General features: G+C 44.9%; 2 protein-coding genes across 4 annotated transcripts in view; one reads left to right on the top strand and one right to left on the bottom strand.

Annotated features, from left to right (window-relative positions):
* Positions 1–12,225, bottom strand: part of LOC124621978 (putative protein FAM10A4) — a 188,701-nt gene that overhangs the window by 55,198 nt on the left and 121,278 nt on the right. The gene's annotated exons all lie outside the window — the stretch shown is intronic.
* The window catches only part of LOC124621977 (uncharacterized abhydrolase domain-containing protein DDB_G0269086), a 77,541-nt gene continuing 67,982 nt past the window's right edge, over positions 2,667–12,225 (top strand). For both annotated transcript variants that reach the window (XM_047147513.1, XM_047147512.1), the window contains exon 1: positions 2,667–2,808. In XM_047147513.1, coding sequence (XP_047003469.1) covers positions 2,745–2,808 — 64 coding nt within the window. In that variant the 5' untranslated portion in view covers positions 2,667–2,744. The remainder of the gene's footprint in view (positions 2,809–12,225) is intronic.

Below are 12,225 nucleotides of genomic sequence, written 5' to 3'. Positions count from 1 at the left end.
AGAAACATCCAAGTACCTGGGGTCAATATTGTCGAATAAAAGTGACGAGAACAAAATTCTACAAACAATAAATGCGAATCGGCTGGTACTACATTTTAAACCCCCTACACATGTCACCCAGAGTATATAAGGAAAGCAAGATACAGATGTACGTGTCACTACTGCGACAGGTTATATTGTACGGTTGTGAGACGTGGGCAGCTATACAAACCGTGGAAGAGCATACCCGTGCACTCGACAGCAAGACTTTTAAGAAAAAATTATCGTCCGCTACATACTCAGAAACTGGAAGATGGGAAAGAAAGCGGAATGAAGGTCTGCGTCGGCGGTTAAAAAAAGTTGATACTGAGAGAGTGATTGCTGGACAGGACATGTTCTCCGAGCAGAGGGTACTCTGGTAAGAAAAGTATTAGTACAAGAGCCAACTGTAGAAGGGGTCGTCCGCAAACGAGGTGAAAAGACACAGAACTTTAGTGACCCTGGAAGAAGCAGATCTAACAGCCAGCATTGAGGATAACAGAGACAGAAGTAAAGGTCAAACATATGTAATCGATTTTTTTGATGTTACAATTCTATTCAGTCACGGCTCGTGGACTAGACGTGTTGATCAATTCATTATGTTTTTATGTTCATAAATTTGTATATTTTTGGCTTCTGCTATGAGCAATAATTGATGATGATGATTAATAATAATACGTACTTATGCATCCACCTCCTGTACAATATACGCTTCCCTGGAGTGCAATGACTATAATCAAAGGTAAATTGGAGCGAAACGAGGAATAGACATAGTGAATAATGAATGCAATAACAAGGCAATACTGACCTTACGACTTATCTTAGAAGAAAGATTAAGGAAAGGCAAACCTACGTTTCTAGCATTTGTAGACTTAGAGAAAGCTTTTAACAATGTTGACTGGAATACTCTCTTTCAAATTCTAAAGGTGGCAGGGGTAAAATACAGGGAGCGAAAGGCTATTTACAATTTGTACAGAAACCAGATGGCAGTTATAAGAGTCGAGGGGCATGAAAGAGAAGCAGTGGTTGGGAAGGGAGTGAGACAGGGTTGTAGCCTCTCCCCGATGTTATTCAATCTGTATATTGAGCAAGCAGTAAAGGAAACAAAAGAAAAATTCGGAGTAGGTATTACAATCCAGGGAGAAGAAATAAAAACTTTGAGGTTCGCCGATGACATTGTAATTCTGTCAGCACTATGCGACTTAACTTCTGAGGTCATCAGTCGCCTAGAACTTAGAACTAATTAAACCTAACTAACCTAAGGACATCACACACATCCATGCCCGAGGCAGGATTCGAACCTGCGACCGTAGCGGTCGCCTGGCTCCAGACTGTAGCGCCTAGAACCGCACGGCCACTCGGTCGGCGTTGTCAGAGACATCAAAGGATCTGGAAGAGCAGTTGAATGGAATGAACAGTGTCTTGAAAGGAGAATATAAGATGAACATCAACAAAAGCAAAACGACGATAATGGAATGTAGTCGAATTAAGTTGGGTGATGCTGAGGGAATTAGATTAGGAAATGAGACACTTAAGGTAGTAAAGGAGTTTTGCTATTTGGGGAGCAAAATAACTGATGATGGTCGAAGTAGAGAGGATATAAAATGTAGACTGGCAATGGCAAGGAAGTCGTTTCTGAAGAAGAGAAATTTGTTAACATCGAGTATAGATTTAAGTGTCAGGAAGTCGTTTCTGAAAGTATTTGTATGGAGTGTAGCCATGTATGGAAGTGAAACATGGACAATAAATAGTTTGGAAAAGAAGAGAATAGAAGTTTTCGAAATGTGGTGCTACAGAAGACTGTTGAAGATTAGGTGGGTGGATCATGTAACTAATGAGGAGGTATTGAATAGGATTGGGGAGAAGAGAAGTTTGTGGCACAACTTGACTAGAAGAAGGGATCGATTGGTAGGACATGTCCTGAGGCATCAAGGGATCACATATTTAGCATTGGAGGGCAGCGTGGAGGGTAAAAATCGTAGAGGGAGACCAAGAAATGAATACACTAAGCAGATTCAGAAGGATGCAGGTTGTAGTAGGTACTGGGAGATGAAGGAGCTTGCACAGGATAGAGTAGCATGGGGAGCTGCATCAACCAGTCTCAGGACTGAAGACCACAACAACAACAACAACAACAACAACGACGACGACGACGAAAATACAGGAGGATGAAACGGAAGAGATGACATCCGTGTTAATGCACAGAAATTATTAAAATTATGTGCACGTAAGATTTTACGTGGAAAAAACTGTAGGAAGAAGAAATGAGCAATTGAAAAAGTTAATACGGTCATTAAGATGACGTGACAAAGAAATAAATAAACTACATTTAAATTCATTAAATGAGTAAAAATAATGATCATGGTTATTACGATAAAGATTTACAAACAAAAAATTCAAAGCAGCTAATGAGATTCGAATCCACAACGTGCTGCATATTAGGCTTGTACTATAACCATTACACTAGGCAAACGGTGTGCACTGGTTAATTTGTTTATTCGTCGATTATTCGCAAACGAGGGTCCACCAGGGTGAATGGTTGGCTGCAGGGCGTCACACCTGGAACCTTAACCTACCAGCCTGCTCCAGATAGGTGCGGGCGTGGGGCGCTGTGGGCGCGGCTCGGCTCGGTCGCGGCGAGGCGCTAGTGGCGCGCGCGCCCCGCCGGCGGGCCCGGCGGCCAGTGCGAGCCGCGAGAGCCCAGCGGCCAGCCCTCCCAGCTCGCCATGGGGTCCTCCACCGCTGCCACTGCCACTGCCGCACTCGTCTTCGCCGCAGCCTTTGTCGCAGGTACTGCACAGCACAGCACGCCACTCGCTCACCTCTCCGTCCTGCGCCCAAGAGGAACCACCGGACCGGAGCGGGACATTCCCTCCACCCAAAGACAGGACAGTGCTGGAAACACCCGCACATCGCTGTGCTACCGTTAAGCCGTCGCATGCCCTGTAGCTTTCCTCGGCTTCTTCACAGTGCGCCCGAATACACAGACGCTGAGGCACGAAATCTCGACTCGTTTCAAAACGCCTCAATGTGAACTCCAATACCACTGTGTTAACTACTTATTGTGTTGTGAAGTCGCTGCGAGGGATTCTCCCTCATCAGGTGGAGAATAATAAGAAAGCGAGGAAGGCATCCGTCGTAGATACGAGAATGCTTTGAACCTAGACTGCACACGAATGAAACTGGGCTGGTTCCAACTCAAACGGTTCCCAAGTCGAGACAATTACTCGATATAAAAATTTAATACTTCAGTGAAGTACACGCTAGTGTCGATTATACCAGACGAGTTAAAACTGTGTGATGGACCGGGAGTCATCCCGGATACTCGTCTCTCGCAGGAGTTACGTTACCAATTGTGCTATTCAAGTACGCCTCACGGCGTGACCCACGGCATTGACTAGCGCCTATAATTTCTCCAATCTCCACACAGCTCTCTCCTTCGATGCTGTTAGGAACAGCACCTTCGGAAGAAAGGGGATAGCAAAATCGCAGGTAACCGGCTTAAAACCCAGTCTGGCTCGTACTGATCACGTATATTTAAAACAGTTGCTTACATATCAGTTCATAATACCAATTGTAGAAAAATGGCTCAAATGGCTCTGAGCACTAAGGGACTTAACTTCTGAGGTCATCAGTCCCCTAGAACTTAGAACTGCTTAAACCTAACTAACCTAAGGACATCACACACATCCATGCCCGAGGCAGTATTCGAACCTGCGACCGTAGCGGTCGTGCGGCTCCAGACTGTAGCGCCTAGAACCGCTCGGCCACTTTGGCTGGCCAATTGTAGAAGCTAGTAGTGATGGAAGGGACTTTAGACATTATTTCCAAGTCTCCGTCACGGTCATTGAGTATTCGCTCACGGTGAGGACGACAGACAAATCCACACTATTTTTCTTGAAGGAATATTCGCCTGAAGTTAATTTGCGGAAGTCACGGAAAATCTACATTCGAATGGCCGGAGGTGGATTTCAACCCCACTCCTCCCAAATTGTACACGTTAGTGCTCTAACCACTGCACCACTTCCATCGTCACTGCAAGTAATCGAGGTCAAAACAAGGCTATAACCCAGGTTTCCAACAGTTTCCAGTAACAACAAATGCTTTGTGCGACACAACTTCACTGCACCCCTTACAAGGCTGTAGTCAGTTTCCTGCCTGTTTATATTTCCCGTTTAACACAATTCGAAAGAAAACAGTATGGCAAATTTTTGTACCATGTATCACGACTGAAAAAAAAAAATCCAAAAACCCAGTTGCTGCACAGCTCCGTGGCACTAAAGTGCTTTATTCTGTCCAGAGCCGTGTGTTAAGTCACGTGTGACATTTGAGCCCAGCCAGTACGGCGGCAGCTCTTGCAGAACGTGTGATAGGCTGCAGGTGCGCAGTCTGACCTGCAAGGGATGTCCAAAAATAGCGCCGGATCGTAAGTGCACGGACGCTTCATTGGAGAGACGGGGCTGCAGGTTGTTTAATCGCCCGTGCCGCGGAGCCTACCGTAAAATGACCGACTTTTTTCGTCTTCGAAATCTGACTCTGCTAGTTGGGGGGCTCCCAAGAATTGACGCTAAGCTGGCTCGATGTTCTGGCGCTACTTCAAGTCACTTTCTTGCAATTATTCACCGCCTCTGACGACCCACAGGATATAGTATCCCTCTTACAAAAGCACATTTTCCTCGCCGAGTTTAGATAACCTGACGCGTTAATTCGCTCTTCCTTGCCGAACTTATAAATATCATTGCATCATTTTCCTGGAATATCTCCAATAGTAAACTTAACTTTGACGTAATTTTGTCACGATCTGTATGATATTCGAGTGAATTATGTAACAGCACGTAACAACGATGAAGGTTTAACTTAGGTGGAACAGCGTTAAGAACCGCGGTTATGTAAAATGTTCTATCTTAGGAATCTCGTCCAATCTACGGAACTGATGTCATACGAGAACGGATGAATAACCGATGAATAAGCAGTCTACACCACCACCATTGTTACATCGTAAAGTGAGCAGGAACAGTAAACGACGGCACAGTGCTTCATATCGTTCAAATTCCGTGGAAATTCTTTGGCGGCGCTCAAAGCTTTTAGCAAAGGTTGGCCCAGTTGGGCGCTGGACAGAGCCCAACGGCTGACGCACGAGACACGTAACGCGCTGGCGGGCAGTCAGCTGAGGCTCTGAAACCCTAAGGGCAGCAGTTGGCGCTTACTAAACAGCGAATTCCCAAGTCAACGCAAAATGAATTACACAAGATACCTGAATGGTGCGAAAAGTAGCAATACAACAGTAAAAGATGTTTTTCTCGCATTTCCTTTGTATGAAAATGACACAAATTAGATGTTGTCGACCAACTAAATACTTAGAACCTCAGTTAGAAGAAAACTTTAAATGAAATGGTCAGATGGAGAATGACGAATCAGAGAATGCGCTTTGTTGACAGGACACTTACAAGGTGCTCAACAAATCAATGACTTTTTCGTTGCGGTGAAATCTTTTCACAAAATTCCAATGAACAACTTCTTTCTCCGAATGCTGATATATTTTGTTCCTCCTACTTAAAACGGGCAGAATGTGCATCGCGATAACATAAGAGAAATCAGAGATCGCAAGGATATATTTACGTATTGATTTTTCCCACGCGCTCTGCGAGAGTGGACAATAAGAGATTTAGTTTGTAGGTGGCGTCTTGCACCACAAACTACACCGAATTTTCCCAACAGACACTTTTACGACGCAAGATGACGTAAACTGCTTATCCCAACCCCAATCCATAAAAATTCTTGATGATGCCAATGAATGCACCATTCAGTACGTTTGAGCTCCTTGGCAACTAACTCGAAGTGGTCGAACGCAAGTTATAAGAACCGAATAAACTGGAATAGTAAAACTGAGTTTAGCGTATGACGCATTTCTAGAAATAAATGGTCCATTTCGAAGATCGATATGTTTATAGCGTCTACGTTCCTTATCCTTTCGTCTCCCTTCTACGGAAAGAACAATATTCTTTATTAAGTACCAGTTGCAGGTTGCCTATCTACTGGCTTTCAGGGGCAATAAAAACTTCATTTTCAATACTTCGCGTAATTATTGATGTAATTTAGAAATTTAAAATGCTGCCATAATCTACTTATTAACAGGTACAATCTTTAAGTAAAAGTGTAACACAATACGACAAGCCTTGCAGTTACAAAACGTGTACGTGTCTCGTGGCATCCTAAGTAAAGGCGCGCAAATACCGCGACTTTATTCATCCAGTATTTGAGAATTAGAACGCTTCCAATAAACTTTGCGCATAATTTCAAAGCTTTACGAAACTTTTTCTCCCTGACACCAACCACAAAATGAAAAAAAGGAAAAAAATTAATTTTTTTTTTCCAAAACCATGTTTTTGCTGTTCATACAGTAAAACTTCAGCATCAAGCGTGAAGTTTTAATTTATTACTTCTTTACTACTAACTCTATTCGCAATACATTTTGTAAACAGTATCTACATATACTACCGAACGTAGCTGCAAAATTAGATCACTGTACGACACACAATTCAAGTGATACGTTTTGATTAAAATGGAGCGCAAATCACCAGACTAGATTCATCCAGCATTTCGTAATGAAAACACTTTGTGGCTTTCAATGAACTTTAAAGCATAATTTCAAATATTTAACACATTAACACATCTGTAATGTAATCAGACGTCTGAAGCTGTTTCACACGTGGGCGTTGGAGAAGTTCAAGAATCAGTGGTTTACTGGCATGGACTAGAGAGAAGAACCAGCGAAGAGCGGCCTGTTTCGGCACTGGATTGTTTAGTGATTATTCCAAGACCTCTTGAAGTGAAGTTGGGAAAATCACGTGAAAGTCTACGTCAGAAAGAGAAAGAGAGAGAGAGAGAGAGAGAGAGAGAGAGAGAGTTGAATGAGACTGCGCTTTCCCCGGACCACTAGAAGAGGATAGTTAAACGACTCCTGGAGAAAGCCGAGTTTGGAAGAGGGGACACTTGAATGAAGTTTTTGTATTTACCGCGCACCACAGTCAAATCATTGGCGGCCGGCGACGCTAAACAATTTGTCGTACTGCTGGCATTGCAGGATAAACGCACCAACTTCGTTGCAGGATGAGAGAAAAATCGACCGTGATCAGTAGACGATCATCGCAATGGCTACCTCTTGAAACTGTTTGGCTACAGCGAGGAAAGTTAACAGCAGAATAACCCGTAAACGCTGAGGTCACTACAGAGGAGTGCTAGCTCAACTAGATCAGTTTGGCGTTGGCCTCGGGAGAGAGGGGGAATACATACCCAGGTTAGCCTGAAGAAAAAGAAAGGAATACCCATATTAGATCTGTGGCTGTGAATTTAAATCCTGCTACTCACGAAAATGAGACTAAAGTCAGAATCACTGCGTTCTTGCGTTCGCTCCCACTGTCCGAATGGTGCGCGCGCGCCTAGCCCTTACTCTGAGATAGTTAATATTCGGTACGACAAACACCAGCTTGCTTTAAAAGTAAATAAATTTAAGTTAATGCAGATGGACGCGAGAAAATTTCTGGTAATGCGTAATACGCTATGAATGGCGTGACGCTTGACTTTGATTAACTATGCTGGCGTAACGTTGTGAAACGACACGGTATGGAACAGCAAGGCGAATGGACGATTATTGGTATAAACACTGATTTTCCCTTCATTCTTCTATCTGTTAGTGTTTTCCACGTATTCTGTTCCTCGCTATTTCTGCGGAAACCACGTCATTTCTTAACTAACAAGCCCGCCTGATTTTCAATACCCTTTGGAAGCGATACATCTGAAACGCTTCGATTCTCTTCTTTTCCCTTGCGAAAACTAGCGAACCCATAAACGACAGCGTATAAAGGACGCTTGTGCGACCCATTCCTGAATACTACTGGAGTTTATGGGATCCTCGTCAGGTCCGATTACAGGAATAGAGCTTACATATGTGTTACGGAAATACTCCAGAAGCCGAGTTCCAAATTGCGAATCCATGGAGGGATTTTTCCGCGATTTGATATCGAGCAAATTTAGAGAGCCAGCTTTCGTGACTGCAGAACTACGATACTTCATCTTTGTGTAAGGAACGTGAGGATAAAATAAGGATGCACGGGTGCTATCGTTTTTCTCTCGCTCCATTTGCGAGCGAAACAGGACCGTGAACATACTGTGGCTCGCGGAGTATGTATGCACAGGCGTGCGTACACTCAGGAGGAAATTGAGAAGAAAACGTGAATCTCAGCATACTGGACACACAGTTACATACGTTCTTTCGAGAATTTAATTGTGTTTGGAAGGGCATAATGAAGAATGTTATGTTTTCAGCGTCCCCTCGACGAGGTTATCAAAGACGGAGTACGCACTCTGACTGGTCAAGGATTGGGAAGGAAATCAGTCGTGCGTTTTCCAACCATTGTGGTGTAATTGTCAAGTAATATAGGATGGCCACAGAAAACAAATTCGGATGGCAGGACGGGAATCTGAGCCTCTCCACCCAAATGCGACTCGTTGTCATCTCGCTCGGTTACGGAGCGACCAAACTTCGCGCACGGTCCTCTTAGATTCGGAGAAAATTTTGGCAGAAGACCGAACACAATTGTTTATTTATGCCAACGGTCCCGTATCTCGATTAAATACGAACGATTAGCTCGAGCGTTAAGACCGGCGGATGAATCACTGGAGCGATGCAAGTTCGGAGCTGAATGCACTTTCGCCAGCGGCTGTTACGTGCAACTATGACGAAACTCTGGCGGGCAGCGGGAGCGAGAGTGCTGGAGGTCGCTCGCACTGCGAGGGTCGCCAAGGTTCCGATGCGGGGACCCGACGCACCGCCGCCGGCGACAGCTGGGCCGCCACCGGCCGCCGGCGCAGTCATTGGGAGATCGCGTGCTAGCAGGCAGGGCAGGCGCGCTTTAAAATAAACGTGACTATTTCCGGACACGAAAGCTGAACCCCTGGCCAGCCCGGCAGCTGCGGCGCCGGTGCGCGCTGAGCGACGGCTGTAGGCGCCAGGGTCAGGACACCTTCCTACCCAACTGTACAAACACCCACATTCTGCAAACCAGTGTGAGGTGGACGGCAGAGGGTACTTTCCATTGTACTACAAATCGAGAGTTTCTTTCTGTTACAATTGCGTATGGAGCGCAGGAAGAATGACTGCTTGAACTCCTCTGTGAGCGTAGCACTTCGTCTACTCTTGTCTTCACCGTCACTACGTGAGTGATTTGTAGAAAGTTGAAGAACATCTCTAGATTCTTCACTTTACACTTGTTCTTGGTGCTTTCTAAGTATGCTTTCGGGTCTATCTTCAAGAGACTAGCAAATTCAGGTTTTTCAAAGATTAAGTGACGCTATCCCGTGACTTAAACAGAATTCCACCTGCCATTCTCCGTGTAAGTTCTATATCCCTGGTTCGTCCTACCTGCTACAAGTCCCACACACCTGAGCAATAGTCTAAAATGGGACGCAAAAGCAATTTGTAAGCAGTCTCCTTTGTAGAAAGATCATATTTCCCCGGTATCTTACCAAAAAACCCAAGTTTTCCACCTTCCTTACCTACGATTCAGCCTTTGTGATCATTCAGTTTCGTATCCCTACCAATTGTTATACCCAGGTATTCGTATGAGTTGACCCATTTCAAGTGTGACTCAGTGACACTGTCGCTGAATACTACTTTCCTATGTTTTGTGAAGCGGTTAATTTTACATTACTGTCCGTGTAAACCAAGCTGCCACTCTGTCCATTCCTTTGAAATCTTATCAAGGTCCGAATGAATGTTGTGCACATTTTTCAGGCAGTCCATTATAAACAACCGCATCATAAAAAAAACCTATCAATATATTGTTTCCTCCTATATGTAGTGAAAAAGTATAAAGGTAAAATTTAAGAGAATTGAACTTACAGAGAGGCTAACCATCAACAGTCTTTCCGCTAACTACTCGTGACTCGAACAGTAGGTTTAGTACAGATGTAGATCTTAGTATCTTTGAAAGACGCAGTTCCTTGCGTGGGGGGACTACAGCTGCCACGCGGAATGAACTCAGTCGACTACACTAACGTTTGTGAAAGCAACGACTACTGAATGAGTCTTCCACCTCAAGGTTGACATGAACGCCACAGTGCGTCACTGGGGGGTTGTCCTATTTAACGTGGTACACCGTTGCCTTCCTCCGTCCTTTCAACAGACTTACTCCGCAGGTTATTGAAAGACCAATAGTTTAATGAGAACGGTTCCGAATAATGGTGCAGTTTGAGTTTTCTCACATATGTAAATAATTACCTGAGGTGAAATACGCGGTAAGTAACTTAAAACTCCTGGAGTAGACTGGAAATTGAACCCTCAATGTTTTAATTTGTAGCCTTACACACACTTAGCCATCAAGCCGCAAGAAGATACATGTTACTGAAATGAGCTCTGACAACATATTAGGCATACACTGAAGAGCCAGAACATTACAACTGCTCACCGCTAGATCAAACGCCGACGGGTGGCATTGCGGATACGTGACGAGGTAAGGAAAGTTTAAGTGGTAATCAGATGAAAACGAGACAAATGAGAAAAAAAAGTAAGTAAACTGTGTATTATTTCAGAAGCAATCGTCGTTACTGTTAATACATTTGTTCCACTGTGAGACAAGTCTGCCAGTGACTTCGTGGAAAAATGCGGTTCACTGCTCCAAAAAAATGGAAATTGGGTGGGGACAGAACGGGACTGTACGGAGGATGTGTAGCGGCTTCCCAGCGAAACTTCTGCAGCACAGTCCGAAAAACCTTGGCAACATCTAAATGGCTCTGAGCACTATGGGACTTAACATCTATGGTCATCAGTCCCCTAGAACTTAGAACTACTTAAACCTAACTAACCTAAGGACACCACACGACACCCAGTCATCACGAGGCAGAGAAAATCCCTGACCCTGCCGGGAATCGAACCCGGGAACCCGGGCGCGGGAAGCGAGAAAGCTACCGCACGACCACGAGCTGCGGACACCTTGGCAACATGTGAGTCCGCCAATGTTGTTTTGAGTATATTGCAGACGTTTCGCTGGAAAGCCGCTACACATCCTCCATACAGTCCCGCTCTGTCCCCACCCAATTTGCATTTTTTTGGAGCAGTGAACCGCATTTTTCCACGAAGGCACTGACAGACTTGTCTCACAGTGGAACAAATGTATTATCAGTAACGGCGATTGCTTCTGAAATAATACACAGTTTACTATTTTTTTCATCTGTCTCGTTTAAATTTGACTGCCCGATACAAATAAGAGAGACAAAGAAGAATGGGAAATCATTCAGCGACTATACAGGTCGCAAATGAGGAAAATCAAGCTAACAAAAGCGACTCTGTCACGATTGTTATGGTTCGTCGCCTGAGAACGAGCACCTCGGAAACGGCGAACCTGGTCGGCTGTCGTAAACATCTATGGAAAGTTGCTAAAGAACGATGAAACCACGAGAATAAGGTGCTGGATGTCACACCTCAACACTAAACGTGGAGGCAGAAGGCTTGCCCTCTCCATAAACCGTCGTCTGTAGTAGATCTGACGACAGACAGTGCTGGTGAAGGTAAAGTGTTTAGGAGAACACGGTTCAACCTATATTTTTGAACACTGGGCTTTGCATCAGACGACCCTTGCGCGTTCTCACGCTACCCAACGATGTTGCCATTAACGATTGCACTGGGCAATGAATCATCGAAACTGGACCACGGATCAATGGAAACGTGTGTTCTGGTCGGACGGATACGCTGTCATCCGGGAGAGCGGGTGCTCGAAGCATCCACCACGCCACGGACGCAGGTCGCTGGGGGCAGTTTTACGCTATGGGGGACACTGACCTGGGCTTCAATGGGACCCATGGCAGTAACCGAAGGAACCGTCACAGCTGTGGACTACGTGAACATTATTGCGCGCCCTTCATGCTTAATGTCTTCCCCCGCGGCGATGATATCTACCAGGACATTAAGTGTCCGTGCCACAAGGAGGGAATCATGTTCAGTGGTTTGAGGAACATGAAAGTGATGTCACGCTGAAGTCTTGGTCACTACATTCACCTGATCTGAACCCGAGGGAACAAGCCTGCGACGCTCACATCACAAACCACGAGCACGTAATTTATTGCGTTCCCAAGGCGGACAAACACAATATTATACAAATGCTTTGGCTCATGAGTGTACTGCTAGTGTGGAGAACTTGTACTTTCGATGAA

The sequence above is a fragment of the Schistocerca americana genome, chromosome 7 (assembly GCF_021461395.2).
Source record: "Schistocerca americana isolate TAMUIC-IGC-003095 chromosome 7, iqSchAmer2.1, whole genome shotgun sequence".
NCBI classification, from domain to species: domain Eukaryota; kingdom Metazoa; phylum Arthropoda; class Insecta; order Orthoptera; family Acrididae; genus Schistocerca; species Schistocerca americana.
Note: the sequence above shows the minus strand (reverse complement) of the source record. Positions and strands in the feature narration are given on the sequence as shown.